Source organism: Carcharodon carcharias, chromosome 9, assembly GCF_017639515.1.
Source record: "Carcharodon carcharias isolate sCarCar2 chromosome 9, sCarCar2.pri, whole genome shotgun sequence".
Lineage (NCBI taxonomy): Eukaryota > Metazoa > Chordata > Chondrichthyes > Lamniformes > Lamnidae > Carcharodon > Carcharodon carcharias.
The window spans coordinates 158,897,715-158,923,573 of NC_054475.1; the positions used below are offsets into that span (position 1 = coordinate 158,897,715).

At 41.5% G+C, this 25,859-nt stretch overlaps 1 protein-coding gene across 1 annotated transcript in view; it reads right to left on the reverse strand.

The window, feature by feature from the left end:
- il1rapl2 (interleukin 1 receptor accessory protein-like 2) overlaps positions 1–25,059 on the reverse strand; it is a 557,469-nt gene extending 532,410 nt beyond the window's left edge. The window contains exons 1-2 of the mRNA XM_041196196.1: positions 25,038–25,059; positions 24,361–24,640 (exon numbers count right to left, since the gene is read on the reverse strand). Of these exons, the coding sequence (XP_041052130.1) occupies positions 24,361–24,640; positions 25,038–25,059 (302 nt within the window). The remainder of the gene's footprint in view (positions 1–24,360; positions 24,641–25,037) is intronic.
- Positions 25,060–25,859: the final 800 nt, after the last annotated feature.

Sequence of the window (25,859 nt, forward strand, 5' to 3'; positions counted from 1 at the left end):
AAAGGCCGAGCGGCCTTTGGATTTTTGAGGAAATCTCTTCCACAGGCGGGACGAGGTTTCCAATGTTAATTAAAAATAAAATTTTAAAATTCAAATCTCATTTTTAACATGTCCCTGCTCATGTGACAGAGTCACGTGAAGGGGACATGTTCACCTGGATTTTAAAATCTTTATTTTGAACGTTAGAAATCTTCAGCCCCCTGGGGCAGCTCTCTGCCTTCAGGGAGCTTTTGCTGAACGTTCCCCCGTGCCTGTGCTGACTTCCGTGCTCACCCTCCTCCCCACCCCCCCGGCCCAGGTAGCGCTGAACGTTTCAGCGTGTCGTTAATTGGCCAGCCAGTGTGAAATCGCAGTCAGGGACCGATCATTGGTTTCCCAGCCACTCCTGGGCTTGCCCGCCAGACAGGGTTAAAATCCTGCCCAATGTGGGTAATGTAAGCAAAGCAGTAAAGTGATTGCTTATGAAGCTATGTGTAGTATTGAGGACTGAAATGAATAGGAACCCGAGGTAAAGAAAGCTAAGAAATGAGTCAAGAGCGTTAAAATGGATAATAGTATTCCGATATAAGATCCTAATGGTATCAAATGACCAGGGATAAGCCAAAAAATTAAATGATACATTTTTTTATGCCCCTGCATGAGACCATGGGAAATAGCGTGAGTTAAGATATGGGCAGCAGAGTTTTAGATAAGCATAAATTTATATAGTGTGGAAAATAGGAGGCTGACCAGTAGACTCTTGAAATAATCAAATCTAGAAATAACAAAGGCATGGATGAGGGAGCAAGAGCACTTAGCAAAGTGCCGAGTGAACCCACCCTGTCTTTCCCATTTGGCAACATTTTCCCCCATCAGGGGGATGAGCAGGAGCGGGCGCGGGCAGGCGGGTTCCCGATTGGCGCCACCGGTTGGGGACATGATGCCATTTTACGTAGGCGGGCCAATTAAGGCCCGCCCAGTGTGATGTCCGCCAGGAAGCGCTATGCGGGCGGTGGGGGGGGTGGGGGGGGGTGGGGTATTCACTGAGCCGGGAGTGTGTTCTTTCACACATGCATGCTAAAGAGCGCACTCATCTCCCTGAGGCAAAGTGCAGCCTCAGGGAGGTTGGCTCAAATGTGAAAAGCTGTTTAAACGGTGGGAAAAATTTTGCTGCCATGTCCCCTCGTGTTTAAATTAACTTCTAATTTTAAATATTCAGAAACCCTCACGAAACCTCATCCCGCCCTTGGATGAGGTTTCATACTTTCTCTGAAGCCCGCCAGGGTTCCCGGCCTGCCTGCCAACCTTAAGGTTGGATGGACAGCCCTTGCAAGTGCTTCAATTAGTTGGTTAATGGCCTTAATAGGCCTTTGACAGCTCAGCGTGCCTGCAGCTGACTCCGATGCATTCCTGCTGAACTGAAGATTGGAATGACACGCGGTGTTGTTGGGACGCACACTCCATGTCGCCACGTGTCATTTTATGCATCGGTGAGTGGGGATTGCCCTTGCATGCCGACCAGAATATTCAGGCCCAGGAGATCTTGAAGTCCAGCAAGTTGCTAACACAAACCCAACCTCAAAAAGGAAGATAAAAGCAAAAAACTGCAGATGCTGGAAATCCAAAACAAAAACAAAAATACCTGGAAAAACCCAGCAGGTCTGGCAACATCTGCGGAGAGGAACACAGTTAACGTTTCGAGTCCGAATGACCCTTCAACAGAACTAAGTAAAAATAGAAAAGAGGTGAAATATAAGCTGGTTTAATGGGGGGGGTGGGACAAGTAGAGCTGGATAGAGGGCCAGTGATAGGTGGACATAGCCAAACGATGTCACAGACAACAGGACAAAGAGGTGTTGAAAAGGAAGCATAGGGATAACATAGAGAATACCTGTTGGAAAGCACCCTGAGAAAGGGGATAATGAAGTGTTCGGATAGCTATCAGATGGTAAGAGAGAGACAGAATGGATGTACAAATTGATTGGTGTTCTCTGCGGAAAAAAATGGACTTAGCTAACAGCAAAACTTGGTGAATGTGATAAATTTAGATTTCAGAAAGACTATTGATACCATGTCACATAGGCAATTAATCCATGAGGTTCACTAAAAATGAGTTAAACCAAAAAAGGCAAAGGATGTTTACAAATGGAACTTCATTGAACTGGCAGTGGGGGCTGGGGTCACTGAAGCTGGAGCCATTGTTGTTTGCAGTGTGTATAAATGATTTGCAGCTGGGAAGCCAAACAATCCTACATTTGCCAGTGACACCAGACTTGTGGGTAATATACAAAAAAAAAGCAAAAAACAGGTTACAAAGCGAATGGGGAGATGGGCTGATGAGTGGGAACTGTTGTTTAATGTGAACAAGTGCAAGTTAATAAGACTAGGGAAGTAAACCAAACAGTAGGAATACATCGAAATGGCTATAGGTACCAGAACATGAAATAAGGCTGAATCACGGAGATACTGCTGAATAGCTCGTTGAAGTCAACAGCTGCACTGTGTGTAGCACTGATAAAGAAAGATAACAAGATCTTTGTATGTATGACCAGAGGGATAGAACACAAACCCCAGGATTTGATCGATGAAAGTGTAAAAGGCAGAGATATAGCCACACCTACTATGCAGAATTCTGCAGCAAGAATATTTGGTATTGGAGAAATGAATAATCAATCTGATACCTAGCTAAATGCATTGGGCTATGAAAAGACAACAAAAAACTTGGGATTGTTTATTATGGAGAAGACAAACAGGAGAGATGTTATTCAAGCTTTCAATATTCTTGACAAAGGTGAACTAAACCTGGATAGTACACAATGAGATTGCCACAACTTCTAGAACAAGCGTCAGCTCAAACCTCAAGGAGGGTCAAGGTGCATGGACAATTAATATTTAGTTATTTATGTTGAGAATATTAATGATGTGGAATGAACTGCTCAGGGGAACAACGGAGGTAAAATGTATGGGAAACTTTAAGGGAGGGTTGTATGAATATTTGACAGAATGTGTATCAGTTTTTGGGCCGCATGGACCAAAGAGTTGTTCAGATCTTGTGTTTTCTCTTCCCCCTGTTATTACAGATCCACTGTGGTTGGTTGCAAGTTCTTCATTATGATTAACAAAATCAGATGTGCAAGAGTCACACGTTAGAAATGACGCATTTCTGTGAATTTGCTGGAGGGTACAAAATTAAGATACAAAACAGGCATGTTTGCCAACTAAAGGAGAAAAGCAGCCCATAATTTCTATAACTCAGGGACAGACGAGGTGTGGATTCGTGCTGTCCTTAGCATGAGCCAAAGAAGTTTTTCCAACAAATAATTTAAACATTTCAAGTGCTGTTAAGATTTGCATGAATCCGTTTTTGTCCAGCCCTCAGCACATAAATATGACTCAATAACTTCGCAAACCAGGCTTAATGACTGTAAAATTTAAACAGCAGGATTATAGCTTAAAAGGCAGTGAATTACCAGGCCTGAAATTGCAGAATTAATGATGCATGTTGTCCATCACAATAACATGATTAGCTTTTAATCATCAAATGTGTTTCCTGATTTAACTCAAATTAAAATAAATTATAGATACCCAAACAGTGATAGCTACTTATAAGACAAAAAAGAACATTCACATTGGCCAAATAAAGCAATAAAGCTGCATGATGGAAAAGTTTTAACCATGCTTTGACAAACAGAACCAGTTTATTGAGAGAAATAAAGATCATGACTTTAGATCATTTATCAAACTAATATGCTTCCATGGTCCAACAAAATTAAATATATATATAAATTTTGAAGAGATTTAATTGAACTGAGCTCTGATCTGCTTCTTGTGACTTAAAATTCTGCAGCAATAGGAAAGAAACTGATTCCTCTGAATTCCAACAGTGCATTTCCCATTTATCTTGTTCAATACTGAGCTGGGCATCAGATAGTTAATCTCTAAGATTACCTAATTCCATATCTGCAACATTGCCTGCTGAGTCATGGCATCACTGTTACTGTCACTAACTCTCTTGTCTAAGCTTTTGTCACTTTCAGAGTTAAATTCTCTTCAGCCCAACCTTCACCTGTCATCAATCGCTGACTCATCCTGAACTGTGGCTTCTTGTGTCCAATCCCACATTCTGCTCATTTATCCTCCCTGCCTCGATCAGCCTCTAACGGCTTCTCATTTCAGAATGCTTTGATGTCAAAATTATTTTCCATGTATACAAGTCCATCCACGACTTCACCACCTCCCAACTCTGTAAGGTCCTGCAACCAATAAGCCTATCAGTTCTTCCAACCATGTAAGTGTCACATTGAGAGATATGTCTGTTTTCAGAACAGTCTTTGTTCTTCAGAGTACGCAGTGCTGTGTATCTCCCTTTCCTTCTACTTAAATTTTTGGCATCAAAGCCTTTAACCATTCTTTACCCAAACCTTCCTACCTTGCAATATCTCTTCCCACTTTAAAAATCCTTTTCAAAACTTATCTCCTCATTCTCGCCAATAGCCACTTTCCCTAACCCAAGGTGTGAGCCTTTGTTCAGTGCTAGCACTCTTGCCTTGGAGTTTGGAAGTTGTGAGTTTAAGCTCCATTCCGGAATCTGGAATGATAGTCATGGATGGGCCTGAATTTTTCCCTCATCAGGCGGGCTCCGTGGGAGCAGGCGGGGCCGGTCAGGGAGCTGACTGCCGCCAGCGATTGGCTCCGCACCGCGATTTCAGGTGGGCGGGCCAATTAAGGCCTGCCCAGTGTGGAACGTGAGCAGCAGTGCTCAGCGCTGCCTATACGGGCGGCGTGAGGAGGGAGAACCGGGGCCTTGCGCGCAACTGCTCACGAACAAGCGCTTCAATCTCCTTGAGGCACGGAGCTGCCTCAGGGAGACTGAAGCACTTTTTAAAAATATTAATAAGTGTAGTAAAAATTAAATGAAACATGTCCCCTCAGGTGACTGTGCGAAATGAGATGAGACATGTTTTTAATGTCAAAATAAAGGTTTTAGTTAATTAGTATTAGCTTTAGGCAACCTCATCTCACTCAGGGATGAAGCTTCCTAAAAAAAATGTAAAGGCTGCTTGGCCGCTTGCCAAACGTTAGGTTGGATGGGCAGCGTAAATTTCAAGTTAATTAGGTCCTTAATGGCCTTAATAGGCCTTTCAATTATCAGCAGACATGCAGCCGACTCTGGCGCACACCCGCCGACCGAAATATCGCGCAAATGCGTTATGATTCGGGACGCACGCCCAACGTCATCGCGCATCACATTACGTTCCAGCATGTCGGGCGCGCGCCCACACGCCAGAGGTAAAATTCAGGCCATGGTAATAGTAAATTGTGGGAGTGGGCTCCAGTATTAGATACTATATGGTACTCTGTACTAGATAGGGATTCACCTGACCTGGGGATTGAAGGTCAGATTGCACATGTTGGAGCCTGTCTTGATAGAATTCAGTTATTGCAGATATGTGTTTATGTTAGGAAAATGTGTTAACAATAAAGTTGGTTCAGCTACAATGTTGATGGCCTGTGTGCATCATTGAAACAAGAAACAAGGCACACAAAATCTAGACTGACAAGTCCAGTGTGGTACTGACAGAATTCTGCCTGCAGATTTTTGGAAGAGGTTTTATGTTGAGTCCACCTTTGGATGTGGATGTTAAGGATTCCCTGGCTCTGTTCAAAGCAGAACAGGAAAGTTCTGAATGACAATAAAACAGGTTATCTAGTCATTAGCTCATTGCTGTTTGTGGAACCTTGCTGTAAGCAAATTGGCTGCTGCATTTCCAAGCATTGCAACAATCACTACACTTTGGAAGTACTTAATTGACTGTAAAACACTTTGGAGGCGTCCTGAGGTTTTGAATAAATGTAAGATCTTGCTTTTTCCAATTCCTGAATTGGTGCCTGAAATTTTCTTCACCTCTCTCTTCTGCAGCACCATGGTATATTTTGCTATATTTAGGTGTAAACTATCACTGCTAGCTTGCTCCAGAAAACCTCACCTGCATCAAAAATAATTCTACTGCTCAAAACTCTAACCAAACATATGCCAAGTTTCATTCCAAGATCAACGTCTGGCAAAGCAAACCCAGTGAAATTGCCAATGTTGTATTTCTTTGTTTGCTCAATAAGAAGACACCAATCTCACACAGGACTGTTAAAATAAATGTGGGTTCCATTTATTTGAAGGTGTAGTACAGGATTGCTCAGCAGACACATTTACTATAAAGATTCAACAGCTATTGTTGACAGGAAAGTACAGCTGCAACTCCTTCCCACCACATGCAGCTAGCTAAACTGAAAGCTCCTCTGAACAATGTCTGCTGGACACATGGTTTACATCCTGGCTAATTACTCATTAGCATATTCTCCCTTAAAGCAATATCACAGCAGATGATTAGTTTGGACACCATAAAATATAATTGTGACAGCTTGCAAAAACTGATTTTCCATAATGTCTCAAATTCAAGCTATTGTCAACCTTTTGGAACTTAACTCTACAAAGTGCTTCTGATATAAGTCTTGAATCTTGCAAAATGATAAAAAGGATTTTTTTGGGAGATGGATTGCATTCTTTTGCATCTTTTACCTAGAGCATTTCCATTGAAAAACAGTCCTACTACAATATTCCTACTCAAGGTTTAGAAAAAGTTATAAAGTTATCTCCAATGGGCTATTTAAGCTTTGGGCATTTCTCAACATTATTATACTTTTTAATTAAAATGCTATGTATGATCCGTTGGTTTTCACTGATGTTTGCCAATGGCCCTCATCCATAGCTGACATAATAATTGAGTGATGTTAGTCAACGCCAGAACAGATGCTGTTACCAAGGGGCATCTGAAGTCTGGATTGTTATCATTCAGTATTAAGGTCTTTATCTTATGTATGTTCCTAAGTGCTGGACGAAGTCTGGTGGGAGACCTGATGAACTGTGTATACAGGTTTATAAATTATAGTTGCCTTACTCCTGTACTAGAGCTTGCATTTTTCTTCTTTATTCTTTCATAGGATGTGGGCGTCACTGGCAAGGCCAGTATTTGTTGTGCAACTCTAACTGCCCTTGATCTGAGTGGTTTGCTAGGCCATTGCAGAGGGCAGTTAAGAGTCAACCACATTGCCATGGGTCTGGAGTCACATGTCGGTCAGACTGGCAGATTTCTTTTCCTAAAGGGACATTAGTGAACTAGATGGGTTTTTACAAGAATTAATGGTAGTTTCATGGTCACCATTACTGTGACCAGCTTTTAACTCCAGATTTATTGATTGAATTTAAATTTCACCAACTGCTTTGGTAGGATTTAAACCTACGTCCTCACAATACATGCTGGGTCAAGAATTACTTGTCCAGTGACATTACCACATTTCCACCATCTCCCTTTATTTAATGTGTTACAACATCCTAACCCAGTTCATAGGAATGTTATTAAATAAAATTTGACACTGGGCCATATAAGGAGATTTTGGTCACTTGTCCCAATAAGTTTGGTCTTGGACATATTTTTTTAAGAAGCGTTTCAAAGGAGGAGAGAGTGGTAGAGGGATGGAGAGGTTTAGAGGGGGAATTCCAAGGGCTGGATATTTATGTCTCCATGTACCTTTAAGGTGGCATAAGGGCTATAAGTGGCCAAGGAAGTGAGTGGGAGGCATGGGCTGGCATGGATGGAGAGTGGGTGGGAGATTGAAGAGGTCTGAGGGATGAGGTCTTGTGGGCTTGACATTTAACAAAACAAGTGGGACGAAGGCCTAGAGAACCAATGTGGGCCTTTTAAACATAAAAGCAAAATACTACGGATGCCGGAAATCTGAAACAAAAATAAAAATTGCTGGAAAAAATTCATCAGCTCTGACAGCATCTGTGGAGAGAAAGACAGAGTTAACGTTTTGAGTCCGTATGAATCTTCTTCAGAGCCTTTTAAACAGCCCGCCTTGGCACTTGGCAGCCCCTGCGGACTCTGATCCATGTCTGGGAGCAGTGAGCCTGACACCATCATGCAACTACCATCTCCCCCCACCGCCCCCCCTCAACCTCCTACCCCCTCCCCACCCCACAAATAAAAACCCAAAGCAAAAATTGAGCCCGACGGAGCACATTTTCCCAAGGTTGGCTGCGGCAAGCCAGGAAATTTCCCAAGTCGTGCGATCCACTTCAGGAGTGAAAATCCAGCCCCAGTGGAAGCCGCTGACATGGGAAGACAGCATTTGTGCCATTTTTTGCAACTGTACTTTTAAAACCCTTCAGATAGATTGACGGCACCTCCTAGTTTCCGGAATGCTGACGTAGCAGGGGACCCACGTGATGCTCGGAGGATTGCATTGCTGTGGTCAAACCGGGGATAATTGTCCCTTTCAAAGTCTTAATTGTAATCCTGCCACAGGTTGTCATCACCTTTGCAATAAAAAGCATGAGGAGGCGGGAACACACCAGTGAGCCAGCCTGACACTTTCTTTCCTGATTTCCCTGAACCCCTGCCAAAACCACCTCCAATGGCTTGTACAAATTCTGCCCATTGTTACCCACTAAAAACAATAGAAGCATTCATTCCCTCTTTGTGCAATCGATATTATAAAAGAGATACTAAATCGTAGGGTCAGAAGTTGCCATGGGTACTCTTTCAATCACAAATCTGAAAATAAACTGGAACCTTAGATATACCCAAAAATATTTATTAGCCTATTAATTATGTTCTATTTGTATGGGCTTGCTGGTTAATTTCTCATGCTGTCTGCTCCCCCAGGGGAGCGCTGCAGTGCCAACACTGGCTGGAGGGAATAATTGCATGATCAAATGGCTTCTGTTCAAAATTACGACTTAGATTTTTTACCAGGGTAAGGATAGGATATAGGACTACAAAATGAGGACTAAATTACATTTATGTAGGCCTGCCCTCTAACTAACTCCCTGAAGAACGTGATTGTCTTTAAAAGTAAGCGTTACCGGAAGAAAATTGTTCCTGCAGTTCAATAAAATGCTAGGTGGTGAAGTTCTTATAATTAGCATGGTTATTTTATGGTTCTTAATCTCAAAATTATAAATGGCTGCAAAATAACAATTTGTACCTTTCAGCCTCATGCAACACAGTACTATGAAAAGTTATACAAGAAGAATCTTGTTATTGTCATTTTTGGGTATTATATTTGACAAATGTTTTGTTAACTTGATATTTCCAATTGCAAGTGTTCACCTTGTATAAGAGAAAAGGAACAAACTGAAAGCCTTTCCCCCATCTAATAATTTTTAAATAACTGTGACATTTCAATGTTATTGAATAATGTCAGGTAAACATGACAGAATGTTCTGAAATAAAAACAGAAAGTGCTGGAAATACCCGGCAGGTCTGATTGCGCCCGTGGAGAGACAGAGTTAAAGCTTTGAATCGAATAGGACTCTGAAGAGACATATTTGACTCAAAATGTTAACTCCCTCTCCACAGATGCTGCCAGACCAGCTGAGCATTTCCAGTACTTTCTGCTTTGCTTTCAGATTTCCAGCATTCGCTTTTGCTTCGCTTATTCTGTATTTCAATTTAATTTTATGTTGGGGACTAGACTTTTCAGGTTTCATTTCATTTGATGTCATCACTCTACAAATGGGTATTGGTTAAGTGTAGAATATTTCAGAGCAAACAGCGCATGATTAGCATTTTACCACACATATCTCATACTGTATGACAGAGTTCAATTACCAGCAATATCAGCTTTCAATGTGTCACTAAGTGAAAGTAAGAACGAAAGAATCTTTGACTTGAAAAAAGTCAACTTAACACACATCAAACTTATTGCATCCAGTAAAATACAGTCAGTTCTATCTATTAATAAACTTCTCTCTGCAGAAGCCATAATCCAGTCCATCACAATCTGGCAGCCGCCTGATTCAAAGTTACTACAGTACTGCAAGGTATCTGTCATTCAGTTCAAATACAAGCATGTTGTGGATTTCATTTACGTGCAGGTTAAGGCAGAAGATCAATAGGAGATCCACAGCTCTGCCTTAAGGAAAGCTTGCAAGTGTGATATGAAGGCCCTAAACATCGCTTTTTGCATTTAGGAGATACTAGCTGACAATAGAGAAAAATGGCGACATCACTTGTGGTTCAGGATGCACCATCATGATAATTAGTGGTTACAGCAGCCTGGCAACAGGCACCAACACTAAAAACAGCAACCCACAAAGACACCTGATAACCACTTCATATGTAACATTTATGGCAGAACCTGCCTCTCATGGATTGGTCTCTACAGCCATCAGTAAAAGTGCACCATGTGAGGTTACCCCATTCACAACAAATTTGATTTGCTGCACTTCCATCACCTTACATAAATGGAAGGTTGCTGATGACAATTGATTAGAAAATTGACTTTCATTTAAAGAACACTCATCTTGATAGGGTAGGCATAGAAAAACTATTCCACTTGTGGGAAATTCCAAAACTAGTGGACATAAATACGAGATAGTCACAGGGAGTGAGGGATCACTTATGTCCGAGATGCTGGAACATCAGAAGAACTCTCCAAGTCCGCCTTAACAAATTGATGGAGAGCGGGCACACGGAGGTGCGCCTCCTATCGGTGCCCCCAATTGGGGGCACGCCGCCATCTTACATGGGCGGGCCAATTAAGGCCCGTCCATGGTGACATTCACACAGAAGTGCTATACGCTCCCTGTGTAGGCGGCGGGGTTGGGGGGGGGAGGCGGGGTGGGGGTGGGGGCGTGGGGTGGGGGAGTTCCCTGAGCCGAGGGTGTGCTCTTTCGAGCATGTGTGCAAAAGAGCACCTTCATCTCCCCGAGGCTAAGTGCAGCCTCAGGGAGATCGGCTGTACATTAAAAAATCAGAAAAATAGAAAAAAATATTCCCTGACATATCCCCTCATGTGACACTGTCACATGAGTTGGGACATATCCATAGCTTTTAACAACATTTTAATTACATTTTTAAAAACCTACATGAAACCTCATCCCGCCCATGGATGAGGTTTCATGCTTTATCTAATGCCTGCCAGCGCTCCTGGCCTTCCCGCCAACCTTAAGGTTGGACGGGCAGGTCCATTAATTAGTTTAACAACTCTGTCAATGGCCTCAATTGGCCATTGACAAGTTGGCGGGCGCACAGCTGATTCTGCTGAGCCCCCGCCTACCTGAAAATTTAAATGGGGGGCGGTGACTTCGGGAGTTCCACCCAACCTCATCCTGTGTGATTTTATGTGTCAGGTAGCAGACTCTGCTCGCCGACTGAGAAAATCCTGGCCTCTGACTTGTAACTCTTTTGAGTACAAACACGTTTCCATCTGTTTCAGATGAAGTTAAATTGTTTGCCATTGTGAGATTTGAACTCTTGATCTTAGGGTTACAAACCCAGTACCATAACCACTTGGCCTTTTAGGCCAAGCCGCCTCTGACTTGTATGTGACAGTGCTACCATCTGAGTTCAATCGCTTTACACCAATGTAAAATTGGTGCAAGAAGCAGATGATAGTCTTTAATTTTAGATTGCTTCAGAAATAATGCAGATTTGAAGAATCTTATGCAAGAATTTGTTCTTGCTAAACTTCTACATGGGCTTCAAATTGATATCCTTTAATATAATCCTGTGACCCTTACTTGTGGCCACAAGTAAGCAGTGAGGAGACTGAGAGGTTTTTTATGGATGTTTATTGGTTAGTATGTGGAATAGTAAGGGGTCGCCCATTTAAGACAGAGATGAGGAAAGTTATTTTTCCTCTCGGAGGGTTGAGAGACTTTGGAATTCTCTTCCTCAAAAGGTGGCTGAGGCAGAGTCCTTGAATATCTTAAAAGCAGAGGTAGAAAGATTTTTGATAAGCAAGGGGGTGAAAGTTTATTGGGAATAGGCAGAAATATGAGGTTAAAATCAGATCAGCCATGATCTTATTGAATGGCAGAGCAGGCTTGAGGGGCCGAGTGGCCTACTCCTGCTCCTAATTCGTATGTTAGTAAGAAATGGATTCAAATCACTGTATCAAAACATGACAGGAGGAGGTGGGGGCATAGAGTGAAAATGTGAAGCAAAGATTTTGGCGCAGGAATGCTGTTCTTTATGATGGAGTGACTAATTCATGGAATTGACATCTGGATAAGGTGTGAAGGTAAAAAGCCTGAATTATTTTACAAACACTTAGAGGGCATCATTTACAGCCTTTCTAGAAGGAATGAGTTAAGGTGGATGAACAACCATCTCCTTTACTTTCCATTGTTTAAGCACTATAGATCTTACAAAAGCATTCAAACTTTTGGTCATTTTACATGTCACTTCATGAGATCAGGATCACTAACAGAAAGGAAAATGCCCTCGGACTTGGCCCAGTGTATATGGTATCCCCAGATGAGAATTTGGATCTTGTTTTTTGCTGCTCTGAGCTAAATGCTAGACCTCTTGGATTTCAAAAGAAACAGCAAAATTAAGCACCTAATATCTTCAAATCTGAATAACTCGAGAAAAACATGGAATGGGAGTTGCTGTGGTAACCATTGCTATAAAGATATGTTATATGTTATACAGAATATATCACTTTATAATGTCATTGGCTGGATACATATGTATTGAACTTTTTGAAAAGAACACTTTTGCTAAGCAAAGGACACTGGTCTACAGAAGCTACTATGTTGCATTTGTGAAGGACACACACACTGCTTTCTGGAGCTACAGAGTCTACGGAGCTCTCAGAGACAGTAGTTAAATAAGCCCAGTCTGAAATCAGAGAAAGGTCATGTGACCCAGTTCTTGGGTATAAAAGGATTTGAACTAACAGTCAGAGAGACTGCTAAAGGGGCAACATCAATACCCCAACTCTCTTTCTCTGAAATCTCTCTCATCAAAGCTGAGCTATTTGTGATTTGAAAACCCACCAGAAAACTTCATTACCGCAAACCAAGAGTTCTTATAGGAGGATTCCAAAACAACACCACTATCTCCAAGAGAAATGAGAATCAACCAGCCGAGACTGTAGACCGATTGTTTCAGTGAGAAACCTGTGTACCAGCAATAGTCACCCTTCAGCAGCAAACAAACATCTGGACAATCGGTGAATATTTTTTTTTCTGACTTTACTTGTTACTTGGTCAAGTATTATGAGAGCAGGAGTAGGCCATTCAGCCCTTCAAGCCTGCTCCGCCACTCATTGAGATCATGGCTGTTCTTCTACTTCAACAACATTTTCCTGCACTGTCTCCATATCCCTTGATGTTTTCAATATGTAGAAATCTATCAGTTTCAGTCCTGAACACACTCAACAACTGAGCAAACTTTTAAGATCAGATACTCTGCAGAGTGTATTTCTTTTTTGCATGCTTTGGGGATTATTGTGTGATTCTTGCATTAGTGGGTAGTTGGACATATTTATATATTTTAATCCTTTTGTTAATATTTTCTACATCTTTACCCGAGTGAGTTGTAGCAATAAAACTAACGCTTAACTTGTTAACTTAAGGAAACTTGCTGGTTGATTCCTTCCATCAAGCACAGTTAAATGCATATTGAATTGGCAATATCACATCTTTTTATACATTCAAACTCTGTTATAACCAACCCAGGAGTGGGACAAAGAGAGGAATCAGTTCAACCCTCCTAACTTGGTCGCAACACCATCCTTGCAGAACAATCGATATTCATAATATATTTCAACATGAACAGCTACCAAACAATATAGGTTATCCTAATACACTGACACAATGCCATGGAAAATTTAACCCAGTTCCACAATCTCATTTGTCACAAGTTGGATGACAAACATTTTAACACCTTGAAAAAGGATGACGAATATAAACAATTGCTTCTCCAACTAGCTACTAATATGCAGAGCTAAAAATATAAAGTAGCAACAAACCTATTGCGCAGTGCCAAGAACAGAGGGTGCATTATAGTAATACTGTTTGAAGTTTTATGTTAGGATGCACAAGGGCAAACTCCAAGGACCTCAGTTATCACAATTCAGGTACTAAGAGCAGAATGCATGCCCTGCAGAGCCTGTAATAATTCTCATCACGTAATGAAAATCAACTTCGCTCTTGGTCATTGTTTTGGCTGTTTCAATGTTAAGCTTCAGCTTTTGCAGTAAGCAATTCTTCCACTCTACCAAAACTGCCAAAGGAATTAGTAGTCCCATCAACCACATGGAAGCTAATTTCCTCTGTTCCTAAGGGTTAGTGCACAGTTAATTGAGCATTGAGGTGTGGTAATGTTGTGCATTAGTGTTAATGTAGTGAGGGGGCAGGCATGCTGCTAAATTTGCTGCAGGAAATCAATGTTAGTCCACTGAGTCTGCATTTACAGAATGTCAGCTTTTTCTTGAAGAAAAGTTGATGAGTTACTCTCTCAATTCATGAGCCTTGACTCGTAACATGCACAAGGTATGTAGGTCACCTATTTTTACCCACCTATTGACAGTACGTTCCAATTGGCTGGCACTGTTCTGCCTATTTAGATACATTATCCAGCTCATTCTGTACTTTTCACACTCTTCCTCTGGTCACTGTGTCTCCTAGTTTGGTAACTGCAAATCTGATAAGTTTGCACTAGGCTTCTGGATCCAGATCACTGATGTAAGTTAAAAACATTTGAAACAAAGAGGCCTTAATTGGGAACCATATTCAGTACTTTCCCTCCGAGACAACTTCTTCAAAAAGAACCTAGCATCTTCTACCCTTCAGCCAGTTTCTTGTAAATTCCTAAGAGATGATTCAATCAAAGTTTTCAAGATGTTAAGGAGAATAGATTGGGCTGATTGAGAGAACTTATTTCCATCAGCTAGGGAATCTAATGACATAGGTCATGGACAAAGAATTAGAGCCAGACTTTTCAGGAGTGAAATTAGGAAATGTTTCTTCATTGTGATAGAAGTTTGGAACTTTTTTGGGCAAACGGCAATAGAATTTTAAAACTGAGATAGACCAATTTTTGTTAGCCAAAGGTATTAAGGGATATGAGGCAAAACTGGGTATGCGGAGTTAGGTCGCAAATCAGCCAGTATCTTGTTGTATAGTCTCAAGGCATGAAATGGCCTGTGCCTGTTTTACATCCCTACGTTAATCCAAATTCCCTGTGCTTTGCACTTAAATAATATCCTTTCAGGTGAACTTTGTCAAACACCTTTTTCAAGTCTAGGTATGTCATACAGTTTCATACAGTGTTGTCAATGCACATCAAGAGTGGAAACTGTTGCTGTTTTCTGAGAGTTTTGTCAGATATCTGGCAGAATACCTGTGTAAAACTCCTCAAACTTGACTGGAAGAGAATACCATCTCGTGGCTTTTTTTATTCCTACATTCCACTTATGTATTTTGAGTACATGTGAAAAAATAATTTTCTTCAATGAGTGATGTAATTTTTGTTACTGTACATATAGGGTTAAATAAAAAGTTCACTCAGAGAAAGTGACCTAGTTTGATTTGATACCATAGTACTAGAATATCGGTGTTGTGTCTGACCAGATGTTGGAGGGAGGGGCTAGATACTCAATTTAAATATTTTGCGTGTATGTGTTTGTTTAGCAGTTTTGTCCAAGTTTAAATGTCCACTGGACTGACCCTGTAACAAGAGTTTAGAAAGTGTGTAAGTGTGAGTGGACATGACTTGTAGATTATTTGTACTTCAACTTTTCAGGGACTCAGGAGAGATAGGGTTATGTGCCTGTAATGTTGAAGGTGGCTGTACTGATACATAAGTGGCTGTACCGGAGACCACCTTGGAAGGGAGCATTTGTCGAAAGATAAACAAGTATTGGGTGATAGAAACGTAACACCCACACCAGCGTGTTGGAAGGTCTTTGATGGTTCATGAATTGAATTTCTATAACCTTCTTCATTTTAAGGATTCAATTGACATCAATCAGGATGTGAAAAAGTGAAGTCACCGACAAAGGACATGAAAAGAAGACTAAGGTATAGTAGGACTGAGAGAAAAACATGATATAAAAGAGTAGTTGTTGAGAAAGGGACCTCAGATGTCGAGGAGACTTAATCAGCCGACAACCTCACTGTTAATGGGTGGATTCCCTAGGGTGAAACTTGTAGGTGCTGTTATATGTTTAATTAATATCAATAATAGTTATCATGTGCTTGATAAACCTATGAATATCCGTCTGTAACGTTATTATTCTGAGGAGTAGCTTACCAGTAAGATCATCCATCCTCGAACGATGATCATCACTTGTTCCATTTTTCCCTACATTTTCCCTCCTCTGTTCTCCTTAAGTTGCTGACAGTTGACATGGTACAAATCCTTAGCTGTCATCAACGCTCTGCTACATTGTCCAAAAAGCCCTTCCTCATTTGTGTGACTGGACAGTGAGTGTCAGGAAATGCTCAGAGCCGACTGTGTTCTCACCTGCCATTTATCAGCAGGGGCTACCAGATAATGATCAGAAGCAGTAACCACTTTGGGATTAGCAATATACAAATCCTTTATCCATAAAGCCATTAGGAGCTGGAACTGTATAAAACACTGATCAGGCCACAGCTAGAGTGTTGCGTGCAGTTCTGGAATCCGCATTATAGGAAGGATGTGATTGCACTAGAGAGAGTGCAGAGAAGATTTACCAGGATGTTGCCTGGGCTGGAGAGTTTTAGTTATGAGGAGAGATTAGACTGGGGTAATCTTCCCTGGAGCAGAAGAGGTTGAGGGGGGACATGACTGAGGTGTATAAAATTATGAGGGGCATAGATAGAGTAGACAGGAAGGAACTTTTCCCCTTGGTGGCGGGATCAATAACCAGGGGGCATAGATTTAAGGTAAGGGGCAGGAGCTTTAGGGGGGATGTGAGGAAGAATTTTTTCACCCAGACATTGGTGGGAATCTGGAACTCACTGCCTGAAGGGGTGGTAGAGGTAGATACTCTCATAATATTTAAGAAGTATTTGAATGTGCACTTGTGATGCCATGGCATACAAGGCCATGGGCCTAGTACTGGAAAATGGGATTAGAATAGTTAGGTACTTGTTTGAACGGCGCAGACTCGATGGGCCGAAGGGCCTTTTTCTGTGCTGTAGACCTCTATGACTCTATGAGTATGTTTTATTATTTTGAATTGAGACTGCCTCCAAGAAGCAGACTTGAATTGTATTTGCTTCAGATCAGTGATAGAATCTAGTATGTGAATGAATTGATGTGAACTGAACAGGAGGCTGGCAGAAAAATGTTGCGCACACCCTAGAATGTATAAGCAGAGGCTTCTGCTACTTCCTCCCATCCACCATACCTTCAAGGCATGTAGATATGAATGTCACACACATACACGCACACACACACACACCACCACCCCCACTACATTGCAACATCAGTGGTGTGCTGGTGCTAACAGTGACATTTGGTAACAACTAAACAGCCTATAATTAAGAACTTGTCAGGTCCTCCACCAAAATGGTTTTCTCTGCCTCAAGGGACTCCTGTGTAAGATTGCTTACTGCATTACAAAATGCACAATGTATTATAATGCTAAAACCTAATCAACTATATGCAGTTTAATTGAGCTGCTTTGGTGATAATGTGATGCTGTTTAGATCCAAATGAACTCTTCAGCAGTAACAGAAGCCAACAGGAGCTCTCGAGGGTAGAGATATTGAGTGTCACCGAACATTCCCACTTCAAGGCTGTCTGATAATAATCACCTATTAGAGGCTCTCCCTTGTCTTTACATTTGTAGTGGAGATGGGGTGGGAATGGGGATGGGGGAGGAAACCATTTCAAGCTTGATCAATCTCTTCAATTTATTATATACTTTAACTATCAAGGGAATCTGTGATATATGACTCCACACTGCCAAATGTGATACAAAGCATTAGTGTGGAAACATCTTCCCTGTTTTGTCTTTTACTACACTGCTGCTTTTTTCGTCTCTGGAGTGGGAAAAATCCTAGTAGTTACTTTAAAATGGCTATTCGCTGGTGGTTTTCTGAAGGCAACAAAGCAATTTCCCACCTAGCTGAAAGAAACAATCCCTACAGGCACTTCTTTATGCACTGGATTTTGGTGGAGAGATGCATTGCCACAATGCAAAACAAAATAAAACAAAAATTTGTACCACAATAGGGTTTTCAATCATGATTAAGTATATTCTGACAATGTTAAATGAACCATGAATTGCCTAGGTCTTCCTGAGTGTTCCCAACCAACTCTCTCACATTAGGTTCGGAGCTCAAATTACAGCTTATAAACTAAGGATAGCCATGCAGTTTGTGCTGGTTGAAAAGCACAACTCTAACACTTACAATCTTTTGGTGTATAAAATAATCTCATTTATATTTGGTTGACTGAAGCAGGAACCCAGTCAACCAAAAACACTACGTAACTGAAAAACACCTCTTAAGTTTCTAGCATATATAAAAATCTATAGGCATGGGTGGACTTTTCAAACGTTATTATGTTTGCTAATCATGAATTTATGATCACACTGAATCATTTCTAATTGTTCTGTCTAACTGACTTTTAGACATACTATTCTAAAATGTTAAATGTCTGCCTAGAATATATTCCTTTTGGCTTGAGCACAAGACAGCACTTAAAATTAGTTTATTGGTTTAAATTATTACATAGAATTTACAGCAGAGAAACAAAGCATTCAACTCAGAATTTTTTTTTTGCTAAGATTGCTGGCAGATTACTTATTTAGATCATTATTATCTGGATCTCCATAACATTGTTGTAGCAATTGCAAATGGAGTCTTGAGTTCAAACTAAAATATGTGAAGCCTTCCGTCTCATAAGACGTTGGCTTGAACCATGGTGATCAACACTGTGTTAAGCACCGCCTGGTATGCCTACTCCGACATGGCAATCTCTGCTGCTTTTACTGAAGACCAAGACAGTGGGCGAAGGTGTGCACAATCTGCTGGCCTCTATTTTTCTCTGTGGGCCCTCTTCTTGGCCAGCTGAGCTTCTTGTTTCTGCTCGCCCCTTCCAATGCCCTTCCAAACAGTCCGCCTCCAGAGATCATGGTCATCAGCGACTGTCGCGCAGTTGTCAGTGCCAATGACTGCCATCTTTGTAGCTTGCTTGCAAATGTCCTTGTAGCAGAAGTATGGACACCCAGGAGGTCCTGGTACTGCAGGTCTTTGGGTATACGGCCGTTACTGTGGCCATGCCAGCACAGGTCTCTTTGGCTTAGTAATGAGTGTATGCTGATGGAATTAGCACGCTCCAGGAGCTCTGAGTTCGTGACCTGATCCTGCCAAGAGTTACTGAGGACATGTTTAAGATAGCAACAGTGGAAACTGTTCAGCCTTTTTACTTGCCTGGCATATGTTGTCCAGTTCTGACCCTGTAGACGAGTGAGCTGAGGACACAGGCTGGGCGGACTTGTAGTTTGGTGTTCTCAATCAGGTTGCTGTTGTCCCACAGACTCTTGGACGTAACAGCTACAGCTTTTGTGATACATGTGTTGAGTTTAGCATCAAGTGACAGATTGCTGATGATTGTGAAGCCTAGATATGTGAAACTATAAATGACCTCCAGCATCACATTGACAATACTGGTGATAGCATGGCAACTCTTGGCAGGACCAGGTCACCTGGATCATGACATTTGTCTTCCTGATGCTGATGGTCAAACCTAGCTCTTTACAGGCATTAGAGTCCCTGCCGATTTGCCACTGAAGATGTTCCTCAGTATGAATGCCATTGTAGCATTGTCAGCGTAGAGCAACATATTCACAAAATTCTTCAGATTTTCAACAAAGTAACGAGATAAAACATAAATTGAAAATGTTTGCATTTGCAAGAGATGGGAATTTGCCCTTGGCACATAGAAAGGTGCACAGCATATCTGAAGAGTGTGAAATATGTTAATTAGCCAATCAAATGTAACACTTCATTAACAAAACACTAACTCTTTAAAAGATAGACTTCATTCACTAAAGAGCAAACAATTAAATCTTTGAAAGTGCTTTTCAAAGTCCTCTCACTAGGGCGTTTTCATTTCCTATTTATTTTAAAATAGAACTCTAATTAAAAGAAAATATAATGAACACCTAAAATGTTCAATGATTCAGAAAATAAATACCAAAACTCACCTTTCTTCCAATAACTGTTCCCTTATACCTTAGGGATTCTCAAAAGGTCCCTACGGCTGCCTACCCACACTTCAACTGAGTTTTTCTGTTTTTGTCACACCTGATTTTTTTAAATACATTCCACCTAAACCTCAGCACTAGGAACACACCCAACCTTCTGAACCACAGTTATTTGCATTCATTGTCCAAAAGGCTAGAAACAGCATATCCTTGCCGTAAAGACCAGCTATTCAGTCCTGAGATTGACATCCATCTTAACATGGACTTACTTTCCCTGAATATGGCAGTAAGAAACCCAAATCCAAATTGTTTCCACTGTCCCATTGTGAGCACACTTGACTGATGGGTTCACCAGGCGCAGTACTGACAACCCTAGAAATGGATTCAGCTGGGTTCAGAGTATGAAGGCCACAAGTCTCTTAAAACTCGTGACCGCTAGTTAAGAAAAATACATAAACTAGCATAGAGATACATAGAGAATGGAACATATAGCAAGATAGGTAAACTAATTGACACATAGGTAGTGTTATGATTGCAACTATGAAAATACTGGACAAGCCTGATACTTGTCAGGATTTAGCTTAATAGACTATAACCATTTTCAGAATGTAATGCAAGGAAGATCCAAGGGTAAGGAAATAAGCAGCAGGACTCCACGATTAACTTGAAACCCCAAAGAATCTTTACTATACAAACTTGAACAAAACAAACACAGGCAGTAATGACTAAATAGGTACAGTGAGCAAACAAGATAACGGCTGGAATTTTATGGCCCCGTCATACCAGGGATGTAAAATGCAGCGAGACATTCTAAACATCACTGACTTTGGTGGGAAAGTAAAGTCCTGCTGCTGTAAAATTCTGCCCAATGATTCCAAAGAATATGGCCAGAATTTTATGTCCTGCAGGCCATACAACCATGCTCAATGGGATAGATTGCGAACAGATCTAGGACCTCAAGACTGGGCATCCATGAGGCACTGTGGGCCATCAGCAGCAGCAGAATTGTACTTGAACACAATCTGTAACCTCATGGCCCAGCATATCCCCCACTCTACCATTACCATCAAGCCAGGGGATCAACCCTGGTTCAATGAAGAGTGCAGGAGGGCATGCCAGGAGCAGCACCGGGCATACCCAAAAATGAGGTGTCAACCTGGTGAAGCTGTAACACAGGACTACTTGCATGCCAAAAAGCATAAGCAACAAGTGATAGACAGAGCAAAGTGATCCCACAACCAAGGGGTCAGACTTAAGCTCTGCAGTCCTGCCACACCAATTCGTGAATGGTGGTGTACAATTAAACAACTCACTGGAGGAGAAGGCTCCACAAATATACCCATCCTCAATGAGGGAGGAGCCCAGCACCTCAGTGCAAAAGATATGGCTGAAGCATTCGCAAGAGCAACTAGGGATGGGCAATAAATGCTGGACCATCCAGCGAAGCCCACATACCGCGATTGAAGCCCCTATTCATTTCATGGACACTGAATACTGCAAAGGCTATGGACCCTGATAGTACCTGGCTATGTGGAAAATTTCACAGGAATGTTCTGTACACAAAAAGCAGGACAAATCCAACCCACCCAATTAGCACCCCATCAGTCTACTCTTGATCATCAGTAAAGTAATGGAAGGGGTCATCAACAATGTTATCAAGTGGCACTTGCTTAACAATAACCTGCTCACTGATGCCCAGATTGGGTTTCCCCAGGGCCACTCAGCTCCTGACCTCATTTCAGTCTTGGTTCAAATATGGACAAAAGAGCTGAACTCCTGAGGCGAGGTGAGAGTGAGTGACCTTGACATCAAGGCAGCATTTGACCGAATGTGGCATTAAGGAGCCCGATCAAAACTGGAGTCAATGGGAATCAGGGGGGAAACTCCGCTGGTTGAAGTCATAACTAGCACAAAGGAAAATGGTTGTGGTTGTTGGAGATCAGTCATCTCAGCTCCAGGACATCACTGCAGGAGTTCCTCAGGGTAGTGTCCTCAGCCCAACCATCTTCAACTGCTTCATCAATGACCTTCCTTCCATCATAAGGTCAGGAGTGGGGATGCTCGCTGATGATTTGCACGATGTTCAGCACCATTTGCGACTCCTCAGATACTGAGGCAGTCCATGTCCAAATGCAGCAAGGTCTGGACAATATCCAGGGTCCGGCTGACAAGTGGCAAGTAACATTCACGCCACACAAGTGTCAGGCAATGATTATCTCCAACAAGAGAGAATCCAGCCATTGCCCCTTGAAGTTCAATGACATTACCATAATTAAATCCCCCACTATTAACACCCTGGGGGTTACCATTGACCAAAAACAGAACTGGACTAGCCATATAAATACGGTGGCTACAAAAGTCACAGAAGAGAAGGTCAGAGGCTAGGAATTTTGGGACAAGTAACTCACCTCCTGACTCCTCAAAGCCTGTCCACCATCTACAAGGCACAAGTCAGGAGTGTGATGGAATACACCCCACTTTCCCGGATGAGTGCAGCTTCCACAACACTCAAGAAGCTTGACACCTTCCAGGACAAAGCAGCCCGCTTGATTGGCACCCCATCCACAAACATTCACTCCCTCCTGCACCGACGCACAGTAGCAGCAGTGTGTACTATCTACAAGATTCACTGCAGGAATTCACCATGGCTCCTTCAATTGTACCTTCCAAACCCACGGCCACTGCCATCTAGAAGGACGAGGGCAGATGGATGGGAACCTTCGCCACGCACCGTCCTGACTTGGAAATATATCGCCATTCCTTCACTGTCACTGGGTCAAAATTCTGGAACTCCCTCCCTAACAGCACTGTGGGCGTACCTACACCACAGGGACTGCAGCGGTTCAAGAAGGCAGCTTCTCAAGGGCAACTAGGGATGGGCCCAGCCAGCGAAGCCCAAATCCCGAGAATGAATAAAACATAAAACTTAACCAAAAGTAAATAACCCTCAATTCACCTTAAATTGAAACCAAAATTCTACATTCCTAACCCTTAATATAACCCACAATAAAGACAGTTATAACAGTAGAGAGAAATATCCTGGGCAAATCTGTGCTAGCCAGCAACCACGGTCATTGCATCAGCAATTATCAATAACTGCAGCAAAATTTGCAGGGTTGGCATAAAATATGACACTTTGGTCGAAATATTTAACTGAAGAGCCTGCTACAAGTTGCTTTATTCAAATAAATGTTGCATTTCCAACAGATTAAAAGTTGAGCAACATGCTAGATTTAAACATTTTGCAGCTGCAGAATAATGTGACATATCTTTTCCATGTGGAAATTGTCCAGTATTCGGTTGCACTCAGGACTGTGTGGGGAAGCTAGAGGTCAGTAAAAATCTGGGACACATCAAGAGGGCAAATGAGTTTGATCACCAGGAGTAAGCAGGATCAGAGCACTGGTCTACTTATGAGCAGTGTCACAGGAGATACAACAACATACTATAAATATGAGATAAAAACAAAAAAACTGCGGATGCTGGAAATCCAAAACAAAAACAGAATTACCTGGAAAAACTCAGCAGGTCTGGCAGCATCGGCGGAGAAGAAAAGAGTTGACATTTTGAGTCCTCATGACCCTTCGACAGAACTTGAGTTCGAGTCCAAGAAAGAGTTGAAAAACTGTCCACAGTATTCTAGGTGTGGTCTAGCTAGTGCCTTATATTGTTTTAGCAAGACTTCCCTATTTTTATACTCCATTCCCTTTGAAATAAAACCCAACATTCCATTTGCCTTCCCTATTTCCTGTTGAACTTGTATGTTAGCTTTTTGGGGTTCATGCACAAGGACTCACAAATTCCTCTGGGCTGTAGCTTTCTGCAGTCTTTCCCCATTTAAATAACATTCAGCTCCTCTATTCTTCCTGCCAAAGTGCATAACCTCTCATTTTCCCACATTATATTCCATCTGCCAAGTTTTTGCCCACTCACTTAACCTGTCTATATCCCTCTGTCGACTCCTTGTGTCATCTTCACCACTTGCCTTCCCACCTATTTCTGTGTCATCTGCAAACTTAATGATAGTACATTCACTTCCCTCATCCAAGTCATTAATATATATTGTAAATAATTGAGGCCCCAGCACTGATCCCTGTGGCACTCCACTAGTTACAGGTTACCATCTTGAAAATGCCTCCCTTATCCCAATTCTCTGTTTTCTATTAGCTATCCAACCATACTTCCATGTTAATATACTACCCCCAATGTTCAATGTGCAATTAAAGGTCATTACTTCCAAATATTGTAACTCATTCTCTACTTTAATGCAAGAATCAATTATTTTGTTTAATGTCAATAGAATAATGTCAATGGTAATATATCTTCAACAATGCAACATTATTATACGTTGACAAACATGTTTACTAAATTTCCCCTTACCTTAAAACACAAGTGTAGAATCCATTATCTTGTAACTCTGCTGAATGGAACCAAATAGAATCCTCTTCTTTGCTTATTCTGCGTCCAGCAAATATAATTGGCTCTTCTGAGTCTCCTTGCCCATTATTTTTATACCACATTAGACTGAGTCCTGAATTCTGTGCCATGCTGTAGTTAGTCCTGATGTATCCGTAGAACAGTGCACATTTCACACGCACAGGCTCTCCTGCCAGCACCATGTATTTCTTGAGATCCACAGACCAGTCAATACAAACGTCAACTACAATGAAGGAATAAAAATTAAAAGAAAAAAACACACATTAGTCAGTGAATTTTCTTTGTCCCATCAAATGCCCTCAACAGCTGACTGAATCAGAAGGGTGTGTGGCTGAACCTAAGATTTAAGAGCACCCTTTTATTTTGGTGAAAGTTGGTATTTTCTGTGCACTTAAGTAAACAAAAGTATGATCATTGCGAGAAAGCAACCACTGAATATTCTATGGAACGTTCTGTGAAAGACTTACAAAATAACACAGCAAGCGTTGTAAATTATATGGCAAAATATGTCATTTTAACAATCATTTTATCAATTAAGAGGGCCATTATTCCCACATCTTGTAGTTTAGCAGCAGGAAATAAAATTAAAACATGGATGAACGTTTTATTAAACAACTTGCTTTTCAGCATTTCATCCATCATTTTCTGATCTTATGTCCATAATAATGACTCCTACATTTATATAACAGTTTGAGAATGCTGAACAGGATACAGTGACTGCCCAGATGTGAGGTGTGAATTCATACTCTGAATCAAGCAGAACACAAAGGTTGTCAAGGCTTAAGGAGGGGGAGCTTTGCTATCTCACTCAACCCAAGCCACCCATTTTTGGGAGTTAAGATTTATCCCGATGTCTAGTCACATAACGTAGGAATGTAGGACTTAGGAGCAGGAGTAGGCCATTCAGCTCTTTGAGCCTGCTTCACTATTCAATAAGATCATGGCCAATCTGGTTGTGGTCTCAGATCCAGTTTCCTGTCTGCCCGCCCATAATCCTTGATTCCCTTGTCCAACAAAAATCTGTCTAACTCAGCATTGAATCAATTTAAAGACCCAGCCTCCTCTACCCCTGGAGAAGAGAATTCCACCCTCTAATGGCCCTCTGAGAGAGAAAAATTATGCTCCTTGTCTCTGTTTTAAAAGGGAGACATCATATTATTAACTATGTCCACGAGTTCTAGTCTCCCCTACAAGAGCAAACATCTTCCCAGTGTCTACCCTATCCAGGCGCCTCAATATCTTACATGTTTCAATAAGATCATCTCTCATTCTTCTAAAATCCAATGGTTAAAGGTCTAACCTGTTCAAACAATCTTCATAAGAAAAACTCTTCAGCTCAGGAATGAGTCATGAACCTTCTCTGAACTGCTTCTAAAGCAATTATATATTTTTTCAAATAAAGAGACTAAAATCGTACATAGTATTCCAAGGCCCTGTACAGC